The sequence below is a fragment of the Crotalus tigris genome, unplaced genomic scaffold, assembly GCF_016545835.1.
Source record: "Crotalus tigris isolate CLP2741 ecotype Arizona unplaced genomic scaffold, ASM1654583v1 scf7180000021657.272288, whole genome shotgun sequence".
Taxonomy (NCBI): Eukaryota; Metazoa; Chordata; class Lepidosauria; order Squamata; family Viperidae; genus Crotalus; species Crotalus tigris.
Genome location: NW_024098616.1, coordinates 40,624 through 66,173, shown reverse-complemented (window position 1 = coordinate 66,173; position 25,550 = coordinate 40,624). Strand labels below are relative to the sequence as shown.

Below are 25,550 nucleotides of genomic sequence, written 5' to 3'. Positions count from 1 at the left end.
ATTGCTGGTGCGGAGGTGTTTTTTTTTTGTTTCCTTCTGGGCTTTTTGATTGTAGAGGTTGTTTACCTCTCTGTGCCCGTTGATGGCCCATTTGTCGGAGTGCCAGCCTTCCCGGAAGGCTCGGTCTGGGATGTTTGAAGTTTTCACGTGAAACTTGGGACGGAGATTTGGGTTAGGGTAGTATATATTCAGATTAAAGGTTCTACATTTAGGCAAGAAAAACCAAATGCACAGGTATAGTATAGGGGGTACCTGGCTCAATAGTAGCAACTGTGAGAGGGACCTCGGAGTCCTAGTGGACAATCCCTTAAATAGGAGCCAGCCGTGTGCTGCAGTTGCCAAAAAAGCCAACACAGTGCTGGGCTGCATTAACAGAGGGATAGAATCAAGATCACGTGACGGGTTAATACCGCTTTACAATGCCTTGGTAAGGCCACACTTGGGATCCTGCATCCAGTTTTGGTCACCACGATGTAAAAAAGATGTTGAGACTCTAGAAAGAGTGCAGAGAAGAGCAACAAAGATGATCAGGGGACTGGAAGCTAAAACACATAAGGAACGGTTGCTGGAATTGGGTATGTCTAGTTTAATGAAGAGAAGGACGAGGGGGGACAGGATAGTAGTCTTCCAATCTCTCAGGGGCTGCCCCAAAGAAGAGGGAGTCAAGCTATTCTCCAAAGCACCTGAAGGCAGGACAAGAAGCAACGGATGAAAACTAATCAAGGAGAGAAGCAACCTAGAATAAGGAGAAACTTCCTGACAGTTAGAACAATTAACCAGTGGAACCACCTGCCTCCAGAAGCGTTGAATGCTCCAACACTGGAAGTTTTTAAGAAGAGACTGGACAGCCCTTTTTCTGAAATGGTATAGGGTTTCCTGCCTGAGCAGGGGGTTGGACTAGATGACCTCCAAGGTCCCTTCTAACTTTATTATTATTATTATTATTATTATTATTATTATTATTATTATTATTATTATTATTATTATACATGTTTGAAAGCCCCATACCTGTGGCATGAACACATGGAGTACCATCGCAAACGCCAAACCCAACTTTTATTGCCCTAGATATGTGCGCTTTTATTGGTCATGACCGGGTACTTCCATTAATAGTTAACTTAAAACAATAATGAGGTTGCTTGCTATAAATCCCACCGATGTGTCCTGGGAGGGCACATAAGCAGGTGTGAAACTGACTCCTCAGCTCCGGACTTTCATTTTTTAATGTCTTATTTATCCATTCCCCTCGGTTGTTCCGAGCAAAACGCTATATATAGCAAGCGATACGGCCTTTTTTTGCTTATGTGGGGCTTTTCGGAAAGCTTTTTTTTCTGCAAGATACGAAACAATATCGTTTTTTTATCACCGTCTGCAAATCCAGGCATTGTGTTAGGTGACCTTGATGCTTCTCTAAAGTGTGACACATTTAAAATTCTGTTCTTTGTCGGCCTGCGTCAGCTTTGGTCTCAACTGAACCTGTCTTCCAGCTTGGTGGTCTTCTTGCTACACCGTGTTGTGATTTCAACACATCGGAAAGTCGTCCCCCCCCCCCCGTCTCCCTCCCCCACAGAAAATTCTTTTGAATTATATTTGCCACGATCTGGAGGGAATATAGGCAGACCATAATTCAGCCTAGAATTCACCAGAGAAGAGTTGTAAGTTGGAGTGGTCATTAAACAGGTCGTGACATGTCCATGTGGTCGTTAAGCAAATGCAGGGGTCATTGAATGAACCCATTTTCCTAATGAGCGTATTTTTGCTGGAAACCAAAAGAGACAGAGGGGGGGAGGGAGGGGGGGAGAGAGAGGGAGATGGATGGATGGATGGATGGATGGATGGATGGATGGATGGATGGATGTATGTTGATCAATGGATTGATGGACACATATATAGGCAAGCAGGCAGACAGATGTAGATAGGATAGAGTGGGGGAAGGAGGGATGGACAGATAGATAATTGATAGATGATGATAGGTAGATGGAAGGTAGATAGATAGATAGTTAGATAGATAGATAGATAGATAGATAGATAGATAGATAGATAGATAGATAACAACCGGCAGATGAGAATAACCGGAGGCATCCTGGAGGGACACAGTTAAGTTGGTGGATTTAAAAGTGTGCAAATACAAGTGCAAATACTTTGATGGGAAGGAAAACAGTGTTCGGTGCGCCTTTGGCGTATATAGCCATGCTGGTCCCTGAGATAACAGAATAACAAGACTTGGAAGGGACCTTGGAGGTCATCTAGTCCAACCCCCAGCTCAGGCAGGAAACCCTTTACCATTTCAGACAAGTGGCTGTCCAGTCTCTTTAAAACTTCCGGTGTTGAGCCTCCACAACTTCTGGAGGCAGGCTGTTGCACTGATCAATCATTCACTGTCTGAAAATACTTCTGTATTTCCAGATTGGATCTCCCTCCTGACAATTCCCAGAATTCCCCAAATCTGCCTGTCTGTCCATCTGTGTCCATCCATCTATCCATCCATTCATCAATCAACCAGTGTCTTTCTTTCTTTCTTTCTCTCTCTCTCTCTCTCTCTCACTCTCACTCTATTTCTCTATATATATATATTATATTTTTTCTATCTCTCTATTTCTTTCTATATCTCTATTTCTATCTATATCTCTCTTGTTTCTATTTCTCTTGATCATCTAGATTGGTGTATCATCTATCTATCTACTGGTATCTATCTATCATCTATTTCTCTCTATTTCTTTCTATATCTCTATTTCTATCTATATCTCTCTTCTTTCTATTTCTCTTGATCATCTAGATTTGTCTATCATCTATCTATCTACTGGTATCTATCTATCATCTATTTCTCTCTATTTCTCTCTATGTATTATATTTTTATCTATTTCTATATTTCTTTCACTCTCTATTTCTCTCTATATGTTATATTTTTCTCTCTATATTTCTCTCTATTTCTTTCTATGCCTCTATTTCTATCTATATCTCTTTATTCTTCCAATTTCTCTTGATCTAGATTTGTCTATCATCTATCTATCTATCTATCTATCTATCTATCTATCTATCTATCTATCTATCTATCTATCTATTTCTCACTCTATTTCTCTATATATATTATATATTTTCTCTCTATCTTTCTCTATATTTCTCTCACTTTCTATTTCTCTCTCTCTCTATATATATTATATTTTTTCTATCCATCTCTCTATTTCTCAATCTATATTTCTATTTCTTTCTATACCTCTATTTCTATCTATATCTCTCTATCCTTTCTATCTATTTCTCTTGATCATCTAGATTTGTCTGTCTGTCTATATCCATCCAGCCATCTATCCATCATGCCTTAAGATGGGTGGATCAGAGAATCATAGAGTTGGAAGGAGACCTTGGAGGTCATCTAGTCCAACCCCGTGCTCAAGCAGGAGACCCTACACTATCTCAGACAGATGTTTATCCAATCTCTTCTTCAAAACCTCTGCTGATGGAGCACCCCCAACTTCTGGAGGGAAGCCGTCCTGCTGATGTCAAGGTATAAATGGAAATAAATTGATCCTCCACCTTATTCCTTTCCCGGTCCAGAAAGCTTTGCGGTTGCCATCGAAGTGGCCACATCTATGTCTGAGGCCAGACTCTGCCCTTTTCACCAGCTCTATCCAAAGCATCTCAAATTATCTCTAAAACAGTGGTTCTCAACCTGTGGTCGCGACCCCATTTGGGGTCGAACGACCATTTCATGGGGGTCGCCAAACAACGCAGTCCGCCATTTTTTCCCCCTTTTCCTTAGCTGTGCTACTCCCTTTTATTCTATTGGCTTTTGAAAGCCAATAGAAATTGTCCAGGCTGCCTCTGCCCTGCTGAGCCCGCCAAAAGTCCCATTCTGCAAACGGTGCTGCACCAGGTGAGTAGTCCTCAACTTACGACCGGTTGGGGGGTCACGGCATTAAAAAGGTTGAGAACCACTGCTCTAAAAGAAGTACGGAAATGGCCTGACACAGCAGCAAGCAGCAGCAGCCCCCACGCCGGGCCAAATGCAGGCATGTGGCTTCCGAAACTCCCCATGTCGGTCTGTCAGTTCCTGCGTCAGTTTGAGGGTGCCGAGTCCCACCCACCGAAGAGTCAAGTCTTACGGCCAGTTGTCCGCCCGTTCTTTCATTCGCAAAATAGTTGTCGAGTCTCGGGGGCAAGACGAGATGGGTTTTTGTAGAGGCCGCTCAGATTATTTTCATGCTCCATTTAATAAAAAGAATAAATTAAAGGGGGAGAGCTTTTTTCTAAATAATGGGATTAGCAGGAACGGGAGCCGGGCGTGGCGGCATTGGCACGCCGTTTGCAGGATGCTGGATTGTTTTTCCCGTACTGTAAAACGGAGGGCAGCTGAGCCTCATCGCAAACGTTGGTTTCCCCTTAAGCGATTTTACGGTTATTCCCCCTTGCTGCTCCCCGGACAAGAGCTGTGGGTTTGAGGCTCTTAAAACATATAAGGAACGGTTGCTGGAATTGGGGATGTCTAGTTTAACAAAGAGAAGGACATGATAGCAGTGTTCCAGTATCTCAGGGGCTGCCCCAAAGAAGAGGGAGTCAAGCTATTCTCCAAAGCACCTGAAGGCAGGACAAGAAGCAACGGGTGGAAACTAATCAAGGAGAGAAGCAACCTAGAACTAAGGAGAAACTTCCTGACAGTGAGAACAATTAACCAGTGGAACCACCTGTCTCCAGATGTTGTGGGTACTCCAACACTGGAAGTTTTCAAGAAGAGACTGGACAGCCATTTGTCTGAATGGTGTAGGCCAGACATATCAAACACAAGGCCCGGGGGCCGGATGCAGCCCACGAAGTGGTTATATTATTATTATTATATCATTGCAAGTCGAGGACTACATCTATAAGAGACTAAGAGCAAGTCTAGGGTAGAAGAAACAGCGATAGTGATTGGCCAGTAAGTTTACTATTCTTTTAAACCAGACATGTCAAACACAAGGCCTGGGGGCCGGATATGGCCCACGAAGTGGTTTCGTGTGGCCCGCGAAGCCATCCTGGAAACAGTGAGGGAACGGCCCCCACTGCCTTGGCCCTGGCCCAGGCCGGCTGGGAGCCAGTGTACAATTTTATGGTGGCCATCTATGCTGAAACACATTCAGTCTTAGCTCCATAAGGCCGTCCGGAAACAGCGAGGAACCAGCCCCTGCCGTGTTGGCCCCGCTCCCTGGGTGCATGCTGGGGAGGGGTCCCCCTTTGTGGGGAATGAAGAAATGGACCATGCCTTGGCACTTGCCCCGGTGTCCCCCCCCCCCTTCTGCCAGAGACCCTCCGATCTGCCCCATTCCTGCCCACGCCCCCACAGGCCCCCTTGACGCGAATGATGTAGAGCTGGCCACGCCCACCCAGTAGGCCACACCCACTCCATCCACACTGCACCCACCCTGGCCACACACCCCCGCCCCCCCGAGGGCAACCCCAATGCTGATGCGGCCTTCAATGAAATTGAGTTTGACACCCCTGGTGTAGGGTTGGGTTTCCTGCCCGAGCAGGGGGTTGGACTAGATGACCTCCAAGGTCCCTTCCAACTTTACTACTACTACTACTACTACTACTACTACTACTACTACTACTACTACTATAATGGTGGGGCAGCCTCCCTCCACATTTTTGTGAGTATTTTTTGCTGGCGAGGAATTCCTTCCAAAGGGTAATTCTAGAGATCCCAAGCTGGGTTATTATTATTATTATTATTTTGGTAGCTCTGTTGCTAATGTCAGCTTGTTGTACTCCTTTGCGGGATGCGTTGATGTGGCTTAACACGCAGTGCAAAGTAATCCTCGGCTTATGACCACAGTTGACATTCCCGTTGTTAAGCAAGGTGGGTGTTTAAGTCGTGCCTGGCTTTACGGCCTTTTTTCCCCCCTACACGGTTGTTAAGTGAATCGTGAGGTCGTTAAGGGAGCCTCCCCTCCCCCCATTGGCGGAAGCTGGCTGGGAAGGTCAGAAAGGGCAGGTCACGTGAACTACCACCGCCCCCGACGGGGTGCTGCAACCGTCTTAAGTACATGTCAGTTGCCGAGTGCCCAGGTTCTGATCACACAAGCGTGGGGCATACTGCAGCGGTCGTAAGCGCGAGGACCGCTTATAAGTCCCTTTTTCCATTGTGGCTTTAGTCAAAATAGCAGGGTTAATCAGAACAACACGAGTAACGGAGTGTGAACGGTCGCTAAACAAAGGGTTGCAAGTCGAGGACTAGCTGTAATGCATTTGTGTGTGTGTGTGTGTGTGTGTGTATTCCATTTTCATTCATGTGTTTGGCCCTCTGGTATTTAAAGGCTCAACGTACATCACTATCTTATAAAATAGCAATAGAATATGACCTTTTTTGCATAAGGTGGTCCTAGACCTACCACCATAATGGAGCCTGTTGGTCATTAAAGGAGTCACCACATCCCTGTGCCTGTTGTTTACTGTTAGCTTATTTGTCTGAGTTGCTGCTTCCTTGATTGGGATGTTGTTTATTTCTTGATTGTTAGTCTAGTGTTAATCTTGGTATTAAAGAAGAGAGACAGAGAGAGACCCCCCCTCCCTTCTAGCCATGATGGTGTTCGCTAGCTGGGTCATGAAATGTCTGCAAGAAAACAGCCCAAGCTCAGAGAGCACCAAGGACCCCACAATCCTCCTCCTCCTCCTCCTCCTCCTCTCTTTCTAAATCAATGGTTCTCAACCTTTCTAATGCTGCGACCCCATAATACAGTTCCCCGTGTTGTGGTGACCCCCAACCACTTATACATAATAATAATAATAATAATAGTAGTAAAGTTGGAAGGGACCTTGGAGGTCATCTAGTCCAACCCCCTGCTCGGGCAGGAAACCCTACACCATTTCGGACAAATGGCTGTCCAGTCTCTTCTTAAAAACTTCCAGTGTTGGAGCATTTACTGCTTCTGGAGGCAAGCTGTTCCTCTGATTAATTGTTCTCACTGTCAGGAAGTTTCTCCTTAGTTCTAGGTTGCTTCTCTCCTTGATTAGTTTCCACCCGTTGCTTCTTGTCCTGCCTTCAGGTGCTTTGGAAAATAGCTTAATTCCCTCTTCTTTATGGCAGCCCCTGAGATATTGGAATACTGCTATCATGTCCCCCCTTGTCCTCTCTTCGTTAAACTAGACATACCCAATTCTAGCAACCGTTCCTTATATGTTTTAGCCTCCAGTCCCCTAATCATCTTTGTTGCTCTTCTCTGTACTCTTTCTAGAGTCTCAACATCTTTTTTACATCGTGTTGACCAAAACTGGATGCAGTATTCCAAGTGTGGCCTTACCAAGGCATTGAAGAGTGGTATTAATACTTCACGTGATCTTGATTCTATCCCTCTGTTAATGCAGCCTAGCACTGTGTTGGCCTTTTTGGCAGCTGCAGCACACTGCTGGCTCATATTTAAGTGATTGTCTACTAGGCCAAAGAAAAGGGGGGGAAAATGGCGGACAGCCTTGTTTGGCGACCCCCGTGAAATGGTCGTTCGACCCCAAATGGGGTCCCGACCCACAGGTTGAGAACCACTGGTTTAGATTGATGATGTTACCTAGCTGGGTAATGAAACATCTGCAAGAAAACCACCCAGCTCAGAGAGCACCAAGGACCCCACAGTTCCCCTCCTCCTTCTTTTTCTTCTCTCTCTCTCTCTTTCTCTCCCTCTCTCCCTCCCTCCCTCCCCCTCCCTTCTATCACTGTGATGTTCCCTAGCTGGGTCACGAAACATCTGCAAGAAAACCACCCAGCTCAGAGAGCACCAAGGACCCCACAGTTCCCCTCTTCCTTCTTTTTCTTCTCTCTCTCTCTCTTTCTCTCCCTCTCTCCCTCCCTCCCTCCCCCTCCCTTCTATCACTGTGATGTTCCCTAGCTGGGTCACAAAACGTCTGCAAGAAAACCACCCAGCTCAGAGAGCACCAAGGACCCCAGAGTTCAAACCCAAGCTATGAGTATTCTCTCCTCTTGAAAACAAGCTTGGTTTCTCTCCGGCAATGCAGAGAACACCCTTGTGCCTCTGCAAAGCCGTCCCGGTGACTACAGAGCACTCCCTCAACCTTGAACTTTACTCCGCCTTCCTTATATAAAACACTCTGCATAACAGGATGTGAATCAACAGCCGACCGACCGGTAGGCTTCCTCCGTGGAGGCTTCTCGCCTTTTGCTCATCGAGTAAGCGGCTTGTAAAACGTTGCATGGGCCGGGTGGGCGCGACCTTTGAAATCTGCGACCGAAAACAGTTGCCGCCTCTGGCTGCTCTCAGAACTGCAGGCAGTCCTCGGACTTACGACCGCAGTTGAGCCTAAAATGCCTGTTGGCAAAGCAAGACGGTTGTTAAGGGAGTTTTGCCCCCATTTGACGGTTTTTCTCGCCAGGGTGGTTAAGTGTGAATCGCGGCAGTTGTTAAGTCGGTGACACGGTTGTTAAGTGAATCCGGCTCCCCCGCCATTGATTTTGCTTGTCAGAAGGTCACAAAAAGGGATCACATCTCTCTCTCTCTCTCTCTCTCTCTCTCACACACACACACACACACACACAGAGAGAGAGAGAGAGAGAGAGAGAGAGAGAGAGAGAGAGAGAGAGAGAGAGACGTACACAGAATCCACGTCCTGTGGTGCATTTAAAGCAGTGGTTCTCAACCTTTTTAATGCTGCGACCCCCCAACCGGTTGTAAGTCGAGGACTACTCAACTGGTCGTAAGTCGAGGACTACTCAACTGGTGCAGCACCGTTTGCAGAATGGGACTTTTGGCGGGCTCAGCAGGGCAGAGACAGCCTGGACAATTCCTATTGGCTTTTGAAAGCCAATAGAATTAGACTCTATTCAAGAGAGTCTATTCCAGTGGTTCTCAACCTTTTTAATGCCGCGACCCCCAACCGGTTGCAAGTCGAGGACTATCCAACTGGTCATAAGTCAAGGACTTTCCCTGCCCGGGAGCGCCGCGCATGCGTGGTGCCGCCTCCTACGCTGGCCGAGGTGTAGCTGGCAAGCAGCAGAGACGGAGCAGGCCGACCACCGGCTGGGCCACCAGCTGGCCCAGCCCAAGGGAGGTAAGGCCCCCGCCGGGCCCCACGCATGCCAGCAACCCTCCCTGCGCCCGCCGGCCTCCCACCCCTGGCCCTCTTTTCCTTACATTTTGAGTAGTTGCTCAGCAGAGAGGGGTGGAAACTTCCAGACAGCTCGCCTTCGCTGCAGACGGTCGTAAGTCGAGGACTACTCAACCGGTCTTAAGTCAAGAACTACTCAACTGGGGAAGCACCGTTTGCAGAATGGGACTTTTGGCGGGCTCAGCAGGGCAGAGACAGCCTGGACAATTCCTATTGGCTTTTGAAAGCCAATAGAATTAGACTCTATTCAAGAGAGTCTATTCTATTGGCTTTCAAAAGCCAATAGAATAAAAGGGAGTAGCACAGCTAAGGAAAAGGGGAAAAAAATGGCGGACTGCGTTGTTTGGCGACCCCCGTGAAATGGTTGTTCGACCCCAAATGGGGTCCCGACCCACAGGTTGAGAACCGCTGATTTACAGAGTGTTCAGGCCCCCTTCGCTTTTGTCAATATTCTCTTTTTTTAACCAATTTATAGACATTTCTAAAATTCTCTTTTCACTTGGTCACGATGGGGTACTGTGTGTAGATTAATGAGGAAAAAAAAAATGAATTTAAAGTGCCTGAAGGCAGGACAAGAAGCAACGGATGGAAACTCATCAAGGAGAGAAGCAACCTGGAACTAAGGAGAAACTTCCTGACAGTTAGGACAATTAACCAGTGGAACCACCTGCCTCCAGAAGTGGTGAATGCTCCAACACTGGAAGTTTTCAAGAAGAGACTGGACAGCCATTTGTCCGAAATGATATAGGGTTACCTGCCTGAGGTGGGGGTTGGATTAGATGACCTCCAAGGTCCCTTCCAACTTGATGATGATGATGATGATGATGGGACTGGAGGCTAAAACGTATAAGGAACGGTTGCTGGAATTAGGTATGTCCGGTTTAATGAAGAGAAGGACGAGGGGGGACAGGATAGCAGTGTTCCAATATCTCAGGGGCTGCCCCAAAGAAGGGGGAGTCAAGCTATTCTCCAAAGCCCCTGAAGGCAGGACAAGAAGCAACGAGTGGACACTCATCAAGGAGAGAAAGTAACCTAGCTACTAAGTAGAAACTTCGGCAGTTAAACATTAACCAGTGACAACCTGCCTCCAGAATCGGTGAATGCTCCAACACTGGAAATTTTTAAGAAGAGAATGGACAGCCATTTGTCCAAAATGGTACAGGGTTTCCTGCCTGAGCAGGGGGTTGGACTAGATGACCTCCAAGGTCCCTTCCAACTTTATTATTATTATTATTATTATTATTATTATTATTATTATTGATCATCGCACAGTCAGCCAGATGTTCAGACTGGATTTGGCATTTTGTCTACCTATCGAGTCCTTACCCGGGACCTGGGATAGGCAGATGTGGATGTTTGATGGTATTACAGGTATCGTCGCAGGATGGAAGCAGTTCCTAGTAAGGCCGCCTTTTGCAATTGACTAATAGCGAATTTGTCAATGCCAATTGTGTTCAAGTGGTGCTCCAGTTGTTTTGGGATTGCACCCAAGGCACCTATTACTATTGGTACTACCCTTGCTATTATTATTATTATATTATTATAATAATATATATTATTATAATAATATAATAATAATATTTATTATTATTCCAGCACCCCCACAAACAGGTGTGTTTTCTTGTTTATACTTCATTTTCCGGGTGTTGCGTGTTCCGCGCATCTAGGAAATAACCGGCCGAAATTCCCACCCAGATTGCCAGTGACCTTGACGAAACGTCCTCACCAGATATTTCCCAGTGATTTAAGTCATGTAAATCGGGCTTATTCACCATGCGTTAACAAAAGCATATTAGAGCCTGTTTTAGCCTCAAAGGATTGTGGATCCCTCCTTAAGGGGCGCATAATCCTACATCTCAAGAGACGCCCCGACGAGATGGAAGGATATAAAACTCTCTGCGATGAAGGATGGCTCGCCTTTTGAATCCCTCTTTTACATGCAAAGCTCGACGCCTCTTCAGTGGACGTGAAAATCGAAATATATGAATTGGAAAGAAAGTTTTAAAAAAAATATGGAGGCGGAAATTCTTCTGGATTTTATGCGTATTCAGATTCGGCTTCCTGAAGCAACTGTGAACAAAATGCAGTTATCGGTGAATAAACTTATGGTGCGTCCTTTCTGAATGTGGCACAGTAAGGAGAAGTGCCCATGGGACCGTGGATGATGGGTTATGTGTCGTCAAACCGCTGTCAACTCTTAGCGATGATAAGAGTTATGAAAATTACTTCAAGGAAATGGATATATTGGGGAAGAGTGCACCAGGCAGTTTGGCCTAGTGGTGAAGGCACCAGGCGAGTTAAGTGGGAGACTGGCATTAATCCCGCCTTAGGCATGAAAACCAGTTAGGCCAATCACAAGGTGACAGTGAGTTCTAGTCCATGAAAGCCAGCTGGGTGACTTTGGACCAATCACCAGGAGATGGTGAGTTCTAGTCCCGCCTTAGGTATGAAAGCCAGCTGGGTGACTTTGGGCCAATCACCAGGAGACGGTGAGTTCTAGTCCCACTTTAAGCATAAAAGCCAACTAGGTGATTTTACGCCAATCACCAGGAGATGGTGAGTTCTAGTCCCGCCTTAGGTATGACAGCCAGCTGGGTGACTTTGGGCCAGTCACCCAGAGACGGTGAATTCTAGTCTTACCTTAGGCATGAAAGCCAGTTGGGTGATTTTAGGCCAATCACCAGGAGAGGGTGAATTCTAGTCCCCCTCCCCAAGCATGGAAGCCAGCTGTGTGATTTGGGGCCATCCTTCTCTCTGATCCCAACCCACCTCATAGGGTTACCGTTATGGGGAAAATTAAGAGGACAAAGGCACATTAGCTATGTTTTCTGCCTGGCGTTATTTATAAAAACAATAAACACAGTTGTTGTTTTTTTACAAAAAAATCTAAAAAATTACGCACAGACACTTCGGCGGACGACTTGAAAAACTACGGAAATTGGCCTGCGCCAGGTTACGAAAGTGAGCAAATTCAGACTTGACACTGCATATTCTTCCCCCGCCGCTGACATTTTGGCACTTTTGTGTGTGCGACTGACTCACACACCTCATTAAGGGTTTGAAAATCCATGCGTGAACCCATCCTAGCAAGTTGAAACACCGGAGCAGTTGTTAAAATTAGAACGGCTGCTGGCTGCCTTCCGGGATCTGCAGATGGGAAGCAGCTCCTTGCGGTCTCTCGATGCCGCGCGAGCCGAGTCTGTGTGGAGGAGCCTTTGTCGACTTCAGAAGGGGCATGGGCTTCAAACTCCCAGAATTCCCCCGCCAGCACGGTGGGAAGGAATTCCCACGATGCATTTTTGTGGGGCTTATTCCTAAACAAGCCAAAAATCCGTTGCTTCAATTGTGCAAGGACAGGTAGTCCTCGACTTAACGAACGTTCGTTTACTTGGGTGCTTGGCAACTGCATTGATGCTGGTCGCTGGTGTCCAGGGGGGGTGTCACGTGGTCCCCTTTTGCAACCTTCTGACAAGCCAGGTTAATGGGGGAGCCTGATTCACTTAATGGCCGGGTTGCTGACTTAATGATTGCACCAAGTTCAGAGAGCATCAAGGATCCCACAGTCCTTTTCCTCCTCCTCCTCCTCCTCCTCCTCCTCCTCCTCCTCCTCCTCCTCCTCCTCCTCCTCTTCTCTTCTAGGACTGATGCTGCTCCCTAGTTGGGTCATGAAATGTCTACAAGAAAACTGCCGAGCTCAGAAAGCACCAAGGATCCCACAGTCCTTTACTTCCTTCTCCTCCTCCTCCTCCTCCTCCTCCTCCTCCTCCTCCTCCTCCTTGCTTGTAGGACTGAGGATGTTCCCTAGTTGGGTCATGAAATGTCTACAAGAAAACTGCCAAGTTCAGAAAGCACCAAGGATCCCACAGTCTTCTCCTCCTCCTCCTCCTCCTCCTCCTCCTCCTCCTCCTCCTCCTCCTCCTTCTCTTCCTCCACAAACCCCCTCCTATCACTGATGATGTTCCCTAGCTGGGTCATGAAACGTCTGCAACAAAACCACCCAGCTCAGAGAGCACCAAGGACCCCACCATTCAACTTTGAGTTACAGATATTCTCTTTTATCAATACCCTGCTCTCTTTGACCTTTGTTCTCAAGGCGTAGCCATATGTGGATATTTGCAATTCACTAAACATCTGGCTGTGTCCAGAGATGGTATACCGCTTGGTCAAGGGTCATCATTCCATATGGAGTATTAGAATATGGAATAAAACATCCATGCTTTATTTACCTGTATTCTGCCTTTATTGTGTTGGCAAGCAACTCAAGATGGCAAACATATCCAACACACCTTCCTCCTCCTGTTTTTCTCTGTGAGGTGGGTTGGGCTGAGAGAGGGGGACTGTTTCAAAGTCACCCAGCTGGCTTTCATGGCTAAGGCAGGACTAGAACTCCCAGTCTCCTGGTGATTGGCCCAAAGTCAACAATTCAATTTTTGTGCCTGAGGCGGGACTAGAACTCACCGTCTCCTAGTGACTGGCCCAAAGTCACCTAGCTGGCTTTCATGGCTAAGGCAGGACTAGAACTCCCAGTCTCCTGGTGACTGACCCAAAGTCACCAATTCAATTTTTGTGCCTAAGATGGCACTAGAACTCACCATCTCCTAGTGACTGACCCAAAGTCACCTAGCTGGCTTTCATGACTAAGGCAGGACTAGAACTCCCAATCTCCTGGTGACTGACCCAAAGTCACCAATTCAATTTTTGTGCCTAAGGCGGGACTAGAACTCACCATCTCCTAGTGATTGGCCCAAAGTCACCCAGCCGGCTTTCATGGCTAAGGCAGGACTAGAACTCCCAATCTCCTGATTTTTAGTCTGGTGTCTTAACCGTTAGATCAAACTCCTGAATTTGTGATGGCCATTCGGTCTGGATATTTGGCTTTGGTCGATAAGACTCTTATTTGCAGCTAATAGGTATGATTAATTGTTCCAAAGTAAATTGTTTGCAAACGTGGTCACTGCCCTGTGTTTGCCAAAGCCTTTGAATTGAAGAGTCAATAGAAACAGGTTCGACTGGCAAATCAGCCAGACGCATATTTTCCTGTTCTGGGAATCTGGAGACATTTAATTGACTGGACCTTCACAATTCTCAATCTGGGCAACCCTATAGGATTAGCAAACTTCAACTCGGAATCAGATTAGTACCGTTGAACTTTACTCGTTTGGATAGAGGTTGATAACCTGACGATAATTTGCTCCTTGTGGACACGGTTCAGCCACCTTTGTGCTCCGTGCTGGGTATGTTGTGATGGGAAGCAACCATGAGATAAGATTTTTGGAAATGGGTTACAGCAGTGGTGCTCAATCTTTTTAATGCCGCGACCCCCCAACCGGTCGTAAGTCGAGGACTACTCAACTGGTGCAGCACCGTTTGCAGAATGGGACTTTTGGCGGGCTCAGCAGGGCAGAGACAGCCTGGACAATTCCTATTGGCTTTGGAAAGCCAATAGAATTAGACTCTATTCAAGAGAGTCTATTCTATTGGCTTTCAAAAGCCAATAGAATAAAAGGGAGTGGCACAGCTAAGGAAAAGGGGGAAAAAATGGCGGACTGCGTTGTTTGGCGACCCCCGTGAAATGGTCGTTCGACCCCTAATGGGGTCCCGACCCACAGGTTGAGAACCGCTGGGTTACAGGAAGAGAGAGATGCATCCTGTTTATATTCCAGTTGGTACCAGAATTCCATTACCGGTAGCACTGATGGTGTTACTTAGTTTGGGTCATGAGATGTTTGCAAAAAAACAACCAAGCTCAGAGAGCAACCAGAACCCCACAGTTTTCCTCCTCCTCCTCCTCCTCCTCCTCCTCCTCCTCCACCACCACCACCACCACCACCACCACCTCCTCCTCCACCACCACCACCACCACCTCCTCCTCCTCCTCTCTAACACTGATGATGTTACCTAGTTTGGGTAATGAGAGCACCAAGGACCTCGCACTCCTCCTCCTCCCCCCTCCCTCTCTTCCTCACCATCACTATATTCCATAGTTGCACTGATGGTGTTATGTAGTTGGGTCATGAAATGTCTGCAAGGAAGCGAGCCAGCTCAGAGAGCATCAAGGACCCCACATTCCTCCTCCTCCTCCTCCTCTACAAACCACACTCCCTTCTAGAACTGATGATGTTACCTAGTTGGGTCGTGAAACGTCTGCAAGGAAACGAGCCAGCTCAGAGAGCACCAAGGACCCCATAGTTATCCTCCTCCTCCTCCTCCTCCCACTGATGATACCTAGTTTGGGTAATGAGAGCATCAAGGACCCCACAGTCGTCCTCCTCCTCTCCCATCCCCCTCCTCCTCACCACCACTCTATTCCTTAGTTGCACTGATGATGTTCCCTAGTTGGGTCATGAAACATCTGCAAGGAAACGAGCCAGCTCAGAGAGCATCAAAGACCCCACATTCCTCCTCCTCCTCACCACCACCATCACGACCACCACTCCATTCCGTACTAGCACTGATGACGTTGCCTAGTTTGGATCACGAAACGTCTGCGAGAAAACCACCAAGCTCCAAGAGCACCAGGGACCGCCCCGTTCTTGCCATCCCCATCGTACCGTTTGAGCTGGCTTCTGCTCCGCAAAGGACTGCCAGAATGCAGCCAAATTTAGCCAGAGGGATTTGTATTTTAATAATAATAATATTTTGTCTTCCCGCACGCACGAAGATGACCTGAATGAAAACCTAATGTGGGTTTTAGGTGAGGCTGCTAAATCCACAGCGTCGTGGCTGGAGGGCAAAATCCTCAGGACTCCTGGGAATCCCGTGGAAAGAGATTTGAAGGCTTCTGTCTACGGAGCCCTGAGGAAATGCATATTTTTTCTTTCCCCTTGTGCAGAATTGTTAAAACGTCTTTTTACTGAGGAGCTCCTGCTTCAGAAGCGTTTCTAACAGCCTAATAATAATAATAATAATAGTAATAATAATAATAATAATAATAATAAAGTTGGAAGGGGCCTTGGAGGTCATCTAGTCCAACCCTCTGCTCAGGCAGGAAACCCTATACCATTTCGGACAAGTGGCTGTCCAGTCTCTTCTTAAAAACTTCCAGTGTTGGAGCATTCACCACTTCTGGAGGCAGGTTGTTCCACTGGTTAATTGTCAGGAAGTTTCTCCTTAGTTCCAGGTTGCTTCTCTCCTTGATTAGTTTCCATCCGTTGCTTCTTGTCCTGCCTTCAGGCGCTTTGGAGAATAGCTTGACTGCCTCTTGTTTGGGGCAGCCCCTGAGAGATTGGAAGACGGCTATCATGTCCCCCCTCGTCCTTCTCTTCATTAAACTAGACATACCCAATTCCAGCAACCATTCCTCTTTCCACAGCAGGGGTAGGCAACCTTAGCTCTTTTATGACTCGTGGACTTCAACTCCCAGAATTCCTGAGCCAGCATGAGGGAAACTTTGCCCCCTTCATGACTGATGAACTTTAACTCCCAGAATTCCTCAGCCAGCATGGGGGAACTATAGCCCCTTCATGACTCGCGGACTTCAACTCCCAGAATTCCTCAGCCAGCATGGGGGAACTATGGCCCCTTCATGACTGGTGGACTTCAACTCCCAGAATTCCTGAGCCAGCATGGCTCAGCTTGGAAACCTCTCCCTTTCCCTCAGCATGGCTGGCTCAGGAATTCTGGGAATTGAAGTCCACGAGTCATAAAAGAGCCGTGGTTGCCTACCCCTGTTCTAGAGTCTCAACATCTTTTTTACATCGTGGAAGGAACTAGGAAGAGCGCAGCATGGGGAGTGGTAGCAAGCCTATCGTGTTCTGTTGCAAAGGGGGTGATTATCTTGCTTATGGCCCAGATCGGCCTTTATGATGATGATGATGATTCTTATTAAAATACAAATCTTCACAAAACTGTAACCATTTGCTTCTCCAAGCTTGCAGGTTGGTTTCCGAACGTTTTGTAACAACTTCGTCGGAGTTTCGGGGCTATCCGTGTTCTGTTTCTAAAGGCTTCAGCTGTGGGTGTGTCAAGGGAGGGTCTTGTGATGGTGTGGGTCGTAAGTGTGAAAAGGGGTCACAAATGCCCTTTTTCAGTGCTGTTGTAACTTCAAACAGTCGCTGATTCCACAACCTTTATTTTTTGCCATGGTGGTTAAGCTCTCTAAGTCAGTGGTTCTCAACCATTTTAATGCCGTGACCCCCAACCGGTTATAAGTCGAGGACTACTCAACCAGTCGTAAGTCGAGGACTACTCAACTGGTGCAGCACCGTTTGCAGAATGGGGCTTTTGGCGGGCTCAGCAGGGCAGAGACAGCCTGGACAATTCCTATTGGCTTTTGAAAGCCAATAGAATTAGACTCTATTCAAGAGAGTCTATTCTATTGGCTTTCAAAAGCCAATAGAATAAAAGGGAGTAGCACAGCTAAGGAAAAGGGGGGAAAAAATGGCGGACTGCGTTGTTTGGCGACCCCCGTGAAGTGGTCGTTCGACCCCAAATGGGGTCCCGACCCACAGGTTGAGAACCGCTGCTCTAAGTGAACCAGGCTTCCTCCACGGACTCAAATAAACATGGATTTCAGTTATCCCATCACTCCCAAAGTGATGGGTGGTGACATGTAAGCCCATCGTATCTTCAACACTGGCCGCGAGAAAGCAGCGATTGTGATGTTTTCGGTGTGTCTTCAGTTAAAATCTCTAATTCCAAGACTTTTTCCACCCCCTGTAAGAACACGTTGGTTAAAATGGTGATCGTTGTGGAAACGTGCCTCAGAAAATGGAATAACCGAGTTGGAAGGGACCTCGGAGGTCATCTAGTCCAACCCCCTGCTAGAGCAGGAGATCCTATACCATTTCAGACAAATGGCCGTCCAGTCTCTTCTTAAAAACCTCCAGTGATGGAGTATCCAAAACTGGAGGCAGGTGGTTCCACTGGTTAATTATTCTCACTGTCAGGAAGTTTCTCCTTAGTTCCAGGTTGCTTCTCTCCTTGATCAGTTTCCATCCTTTGCTTCTTGTCCTTCCTTCAGGCGCTTTGGAGACTAGCTTGACTGCCTCTTCTTTGGGGCAGCCCCTGAGATATTGGAAGACTGCTATCATGTCCCCCCTCATCCTTCTCTTCATTAAACTAGGCATACCCAATTCCAGCAACTGTTCCTCATATGTTTTAGCTTCCAGTCCTCTTAATCATCTTTGTTGCTCTTCTCTGTACTCTTTCTAGAGTCTCAATATCTTTTTTACATCGTGGTGAGCAAAACTGGATGCAGTATTCCAAGGGTGGCCTTAACAAGGCATTGTAAAGTGGTATTAACACTTCATGTGATGTTGATTCTATCCCTCTGTTAATGCAGCCCAGGATTGCCTCGGCTTCCCTTCGGAACAGAATGAAAACGTCAGAGGGGAAAATACATTTCTTTACCCGCTCTTCCTTTAACAGCAAATATTAAGTTTGAAGGCATGCATATAAAACAGCAGTGATGAATACATGTGTGTAATATCTAACAGATGTTTTGTGCATGTGTATGTAGGCAAGCAAGCAAGGGCCTTTTCAGGATTTTAACGAGAGCGTTACAGAAGGCTTTTGTTACTGCACAATGCCAAACGTTAACGGCTGTGAACCAAAAAAAAAAAAAAAAAGGCAGAAAAAATGGCTCTCTGTTTGAATTAAACTTTTAAATCCGAAAATTCTTGACATTGTACGAAGGCGGTACGTCAGATCGCTCAAGAAAAGAGTAAATGTTTTAGATCAGTTATTTTCATGTTTCTCTCTCTCTCTCTCTCTCTCTCTCTCTCTCTCTCTCTCTCTCTCTCTCTCTCTCTCTCTCTCTCGTTTCTCGGCTAGCAGACCCTCTTGGGAAATCTCACTGCTTTTAAAGTCGTTTCTCTTGATGTTTTTGTGATAAAGTTGTGATTCTTGTAAGAGGGCTCCTGAGGTTAAAAAGAAGCTTTGTGAATGTATATTCTAAGGACTGTCAGTAACTCTCCTGGAAAACACACATACACACACACACACACACACACACACACAAGGACATAAAAACTGGGGCCGAGGTGCTTTGCTGTTGCTTCTGACCCCCAAGCCAGGTCTTTCTTCTGAAATGAAAAAGATTGAAATGTAAGCACTAATCCAGGCTGCCATTTCAGGAGCAAAAAGGACCGAAAAGCGCGAGAGTCACAATTAGTCCTCGGCCTTAACGATAAACAGATTTGGACCAGAGTTTCCATTATCTAAACAAGACGGTGGTTGAGTTGCGGCAAATTTTGCGTGGCCAATTTTTTTTTTTCGTCGTTATTGTAGAATAAAATAATACTAGAGTTGGAAAGCACCTGTTAGAGGTCTTCTAGTCCAGCCCGCCTGCTCAAGCAGGAAACCTTACAGCATGTCAAGACAAATGTCGGTCCGGTCTCTATTTGAAAGCTTCCCACTGATGGGGCATCCACAACTTCTGAAGGCGTTCCGTTAGTTGCTTGCCCTCACCATTAGGAAATTCCTCCTTAGTTCCAGGTTGCTTCTCTCCTTGATGAGTTTCCCTCCGTTGCTTCTTGTCCTGCCTTCAGGCGCTTTGGAGAATAGCTTGACTCCCTCTTCTTTGGGGCAGCCCCTGAGATACTGGAACACTGCTATCATGTCCCCCCTCGTCCTTCTCTTCGTTAAACTAGACAGACCCAATTCCTGCAACTGTTCTTTTATGTTTTAGCCTCCAGTCCCCTGATCATCTTTGCTGCTCTTCTCTGCACTCCTTCTAGAGCAGTGGTTCTCAACCTTTTTAATGCTGCGACCCCCAACCGCTCATAAGTCGAGCACTACTCAACCGGTCGTAAGTTGAGGACTACTCAACTGGTGCAGCACCGTTTGCAGAATGGGACTTTCGGCGGGCTCAGCAGGGCAGAGACAGCCTGGACAATTTCTATTGGCTTTTGAAAGCCAATAGAATTAGACTCTATTCAAGAGAGTCTATTTTATTGACTTTCAAAAGCCGACAGAATAAAGCGGAGTAGCGCAGCTAAGGAAAAGGGGGGGGAAAAATGGCAGACTGCGTTGTTTGGCGACCCCCGTGAAATGGTCGTTCGACCCCAAATGGTGTCCCAACCCACAGGTTGAGAACCACTGTTCTAGAGTCTCAACCTCTTTTTTTTATAATGTGGTGGGCAGAATTGGACGCCGTATTCCCAGAGTGGTCTTACTAAGGCTTTGTAAAGCAGTACTAGAACTTCACGTGATCTTGATTCTTTCCCTCTGTTAATACAGCCTAGGATTGTGTTGGCTTTTTTGGCAGCTGCAGCACACTGCTGGCTCACATTTAAGGGATTGTCCACTAGGACTCAAACGAGATCCCTCTCACAGTTGCTACTATTGAGCAAGGTACCCCGTATACCAGGGGTCGGCAACCTTGGCTCTTTTATGACTCGTGGACTTCAACTCCCAGAATTCCTGAGCCAGCCGTGCTGAGGGGAAAGGGAGAGGTTTCCAAGCTGAGCTATGCTGGCTCAGGAATTCTGGGAGTTGAAGTCCACAAGTCATGAAGGGACCATAGTTCCCCCATGCTGGCTCAGGAATTCTGGGAGTTGAAGTCCCCGAGTCATGAAGGGGCCAAAGTTCCCCCATGCTGCCTCAGAAATTCTGGGAGTTGAAGTCCACGAGTCATAAAAGAGCCAAGGTTGCCTACCCCTGCCCTATACTATACCTGTACATTTGGTTTTTCTTGCCTAGATGTAGGCAAGAAATTCACCACTGAATTTCATTTTGTTAGATAGCGCCCAGTGCTCAAGTCTGTCCAGATCCTCCTATATCCTAAGCCTGTCTTCTGGAGTGTTGGCTATTCCTGCCAGCTTGGTGTCGTCTGCAAATTCGATGATTTCCTCATCTATCTCCTATTGCCACCTCCCAATTCCCTCTTCCCCTTTTATTGCAACAAGGTCTATCCCAAATTCAACCAATAACAAATAACCTACTGCAGAGCCTAACAGTAGCCAACAAATCAAAAAGAGATTACTCAAGAGTTGGTCTGTAGAGTTGTTTTTTTTTTGTTCTCAGAACAAGGAGAAGACAAATCAAGATCAATTTCAATAAATCTTGCCCTCTGGTGACAGTAGAGGCATCACACCCAAAGTGGTTTGAAAAGCATGCAGGCTTGTGTCCTAGAGAAGTCCTGCTCAGCCCTAATGAAAGAGATCACTCACTGATTGTCAAAAATTTGTGATAAGTAGTTATGAGTTGAACTATGGTATCAGAATCTTAACAAATAACGCATACCTTATATACGTTTCTATAAGTTTGTGAATATTGGACAATGAATTTGCTTCATTCCCATTGTATATATCTTTAACAATAACTATTGCAATATGGGTGTATGGAGGATCAATATTTGCAAACAATACATTTAGGCATTTTTTCATGACTTTGTGGCAGGTTTCTAATTGCTGTTGCAATTGTATGAACAGGTCCTTAGCTTAGTGGTTTTGGGATCAAAGGCATGATTCCGTGGTGCAGATTGTAGATCAATTTCAGATTAGCTTTCTTGCATTTATTCTCTTCCTCCAGCAAAAATAAACTGTCTTGGAAAAAAACTGTATTGTATTGGAACAAATATGATTTTATTGTAGGAAAAAAACTTTTAAAAACAAAATGAGCAGATAAAACCATTTATAACCCCTATTTAGATGATTGTCCACTAGGACTCCAAGATCCCTCTCACAGTTACTGGCATTGGGCCACGTTTCATCTAGCCCAGGGGTAGGCAACCTTGGCTCTTTTATGACTCGTGGACTTCAACTCCCAGAATTCCTGAGCCAGCCATGCTGAGGAGAAAGGGAGAGGTTTCCAAGCTGAGCCATGATGGCTCAGGAATTCTGGGAGTTGAAGTCCACGAGTCATGAAGGGGTCATAGTTACCCCATGCTGACTCAGGAATTCTGGGAGTTGAAGTCCACAAGTCATGAAGGGGCCATAGTTCCCCCATGCTGGCTGAGGAATTCTGGGAGTTGAAGTCCACAAGTCATGAAGGGGCCATAGTTCCCCCATGCTGGCTGAGGAATTCTGGGAGTTGAAATCCACATGTCATGAAGGGGCCAAGGTTCCCCCATGCGGGCTGAGGAATTCTGGGAGTTGAAGTCCACGAGTCATGAAGGGGCCATAGTTCCCCCATGCTGGCTCAGGAATTCTGGGAGTTGAAGTCTGCGAGTCACAAAAGAGCCAAGGTTGCCTACCCCTGACCTAGCTTGTACCTATACAGTTGGTTTTTCTGGCCTAAGTTTAAAAATCTGCCTTTTATCTACGCTGAATTTCCCTTTGATTTGCTGCCATTTTTTTGTTATGATCAGTAAGTGCTAACCACCATTCAGCTGGAGGTACTGAACCATTCACACATGCAGTGGTGGGCAGCCTCTGCCCTACGGTAAAAGCAAGGAAGATTTGAGTGCAAAATAACCCAGAGAAGGAAATGGAGGCGGGACATTAGATGTGGGAGAAATCCCCAAAGCTGCGCTTGAAACTTTGCAGTACGATCTTTGTGGTTGTGCATTCTTTGTGTGAACCTTGCCTTGAATCAATAATTCTAGAATCACCTTTGGTCAATAGGTAGGCAGTGATTTCCACTGATAACCACTAAATACAGACAGAATGTTTCTTTTCTGTTCCTTTACTAAAATCAGAACGACCAAACTTGGCCTGCGGTGTTTGAGCCGAAATCCCTAACTGGATGTGGCCTTTTTCTCCAGTTTTCTATAACCATCTATTCTAGGGGGTCCCTGGTGCCCTCTGAGCTGGGTGGTTTTGTTGCAGATGTTTCATTACCCAGCTAGGTAACATCATTAGTGCTAGAAGGGAGTGGAGTTTGCAAGGAGGAGGAGGAGGAGGAGGAGGAGGAGGAGGAGGAGGACGACGACTGTGGGGCCCTTGGTGCTCTCTGAATTTGGTGGTTTTCTTGCAGACGTTTCATTACCCAGCTAGGTAACATCATCAGTGCTACAAGGGAGATAGGGGAAGAGGAGGACGAGGACGACGACAACAACGTCCATTGTGGGCTGCTTGGTGCTGTCTGAGCTTGATTGTTTTCTTGCAGACATTTCATTACCCAGCTAGGTAACATCATCAGTGCTAGATGGGAGTTGAAGGAAGAGGAGGAGGACCACAACCATCTTTGTGGGCTTCTTGGTATCTCTGACATGGATTATTTTCTTGCAGATGTTTCAATACCGAACTAGGTAACATCATCCGTGCTAGAAGGGAGTGGGGTTTATATATTAGTGCAGGGATGTCAAACTCAATTTCATTGAGGGCCGCATCAGCATTGCGGTTGCCCTTGGGGGGGGGCTGGGGGGGTGCAGCCAGGGGGGGTGCAGCCTACTGGGTGGGCGTGGGTGGGGTGGGTGTGGCCTACTGGGTGGGTGTGGCCAGCTCCACATCGTTCGCGTCAAGGGGGCCTGTGGGGGCCTGGGCAGGAATGGGACAGATCTGGGGGTCTCTGGCAGAAGGGGGTGGGACCAGGGCAAGCACCAAGGTATGGTCCATTTCTTCATTCCTCACAAAGGGGGACCCCTCCCCAGCATGCACCCAGGGGGCGGGGGCGACACGGGAGGGGCTAGTTCCTCGCTGTTTCCGGACGGCCTTACGTAGCTAAGACTGAATGCGTTTCAGCCTAGATGGCCACCACAAAATTGTACATTGGCTCCTGGCCAGCCTGGGCCAAGGCCAAGGCAGCAGGGGCCATTCCCTCACTGTTTCCAGGATAGCTTCGTGGGCCACATGAAACCACTTCGCGGGCCGCATCCAGCCCCCGGGCCTCGTGTTTGACATGTCTGTATTAGTGGCTTCTTGCCCTGTGAGTGCTGAATTCTTGGTGGTCCCTTACATAGGTGGTTCCTATATAAATAGATAACAGTCCTCTTCCTCCTCCTCCTCCTCTCTGCAAACCCCCCTCCCTCTTAACACTGATAATATTACCTAGTTGGGTCATGAAACGTCTGCAAGTCACCAAACTCGGAGAGCATCGAAAGGACCCCGATTTCAACCCTCAACTATAAATACATGATCTTCTATCGCAGTGTTTCTCAACCTTGACAATTTTAAGGCATGTGGACTTCAACTCCCAGAATTCCACAGCCAGCAACGCTGGCTGTGGAATTCTGGGAGTTGAAATCCACATGCCTTAAAATTGTCAAGGTTGAGAAACACTGTTCTATCGGTACCAAATATCTACACTGGGGCAACACAAATAGATAGGGGTAGTTTCTGGAGGGAACTTAAAAAGCCAGCCACATACCCGAGTTTGGAGCCTATGCTTCCCCTATCTGGAGAGCTCTGATTAATTCATTTAAAATTGATTTAGTTAGTTGCATATTGGGCACGGCTGCTTAAAACTGGAGATAGGAACTGCCCTTTGGACAGGAGGGGAAAAAGTTTTTTTTCTTTTCCCAAAACTCGTCAACGGGACGTTTGCAGCCGCTGCCACTGTTTTTCTCCCGAATTCATTTCTGGTTTTCCCTCCACCGGAGCCAATTTGCAGCGTTCGAACCGGGCTGATGTTGGGCTTTTGTTTTTCGATCGGCTGATTCTTCCCTGTGATTTTAACGACATTTTTTTTTCCCTCTCATCTTTGCTGTGTAGGACATTCAGTCAGAAGAAAACGGCGATCGAGAGAGAATACGCACAGGTAAGGAGCAGAACGTGGCAGCCGATGGTTGAAGAGTTTGCATTCTCTTTCCTGCAGATTTTTTAAAAAAAAAAACAACAACTGTTGCCGGCATTAAATTCATCACTTGGGCTGTTCAAGTCCTCGACTAACAACAGTCCATTTAGAAATTGTTTTAAAGGTACCACAACGCTGAAAAAGGGGGGCAGATGGCTCGTCCTCGGACTTACGACTCTCACAACATTTCCCCAAGGTCACGTGATTCAAATTCAGGCACTTGGTGACCAACATGGCAATTGCAGTATCGTGTGTGTGTGTGTGTGTGTGTGTGTGTGTGTGAGAGAGACAGAGAGAGAGAGAGAGATGTGATCACCATTGGCCACCTCCCCAGCCGGCTTCTGATCAGCAAAGTCAATGGGGGGGGGGGAAGCTAGATTCACTTAAGGGCCATTGGTTCACTTAACAACTGAGCGGATTCACTTAAACAGCTGGGGCAAAAGAGGTTGTAAAAATTGGGCACGACAATTTCGACAACCGCCTGCCTCATTGAACAATGGAAGTTCCGTTGCCGATTGTGGCCGTAATTCGGGACTGCCTGTACTGAAAAGGTGAGATTGTCCCAATTGAGCGGAATCCCTCTCTAACTTTCTCACAATTAAGTGACTCTATTGTGTTTGTCACATTAAGGCAGGGGTCTTCAAACTTGGCCCTTTTATGACTTGTGGACCAACTCCCAGAATTCCTCAGCCAGCGCTGCTGGCTGAGGAATTCTGGGAGTGGAAGTCCGCAAATCATGAAGGGGCCATAGTTCCCCCATGCTGGCTGAGGAATTCTGGGAGTGGAAGTCCGCAAATCATGAAGGGGCCATAGTTCCCCCATGCTGGCTGAGGAATTCTGGGAGTTGA

The 25,550-nt window shown here is 46.8% G+C and overlaps 1 protein-coding gene across 1 annotated transcript in view; it reads left to right on the top strand.

Moving 5' to 3' along the window:
• LOC120296886 (F-BAR and double SH3 domains protein 2-like) overlaps positions 1 to 25,333 on the top strand; it is a 52,990-nt gene extending 27,657 nt beyond the window's left edge. Inside the window, exon 3 of the mRNA XM_039318924.1 lies at positions 24,621 to 25,333. Within this exon, the coding sequence (XP_039174858.1) occupies positions 24,621 to 24,732 (112 nt within the window). The 3' untranslated portion in view covers positions 24,733 to 25,333. The remainder of the gene's footprint in view (positions 1 to 24,620) is intronic.
• The last annotated feature ends 217 nt before the right edge of the window (positions 25,334 to 25,550 follow it).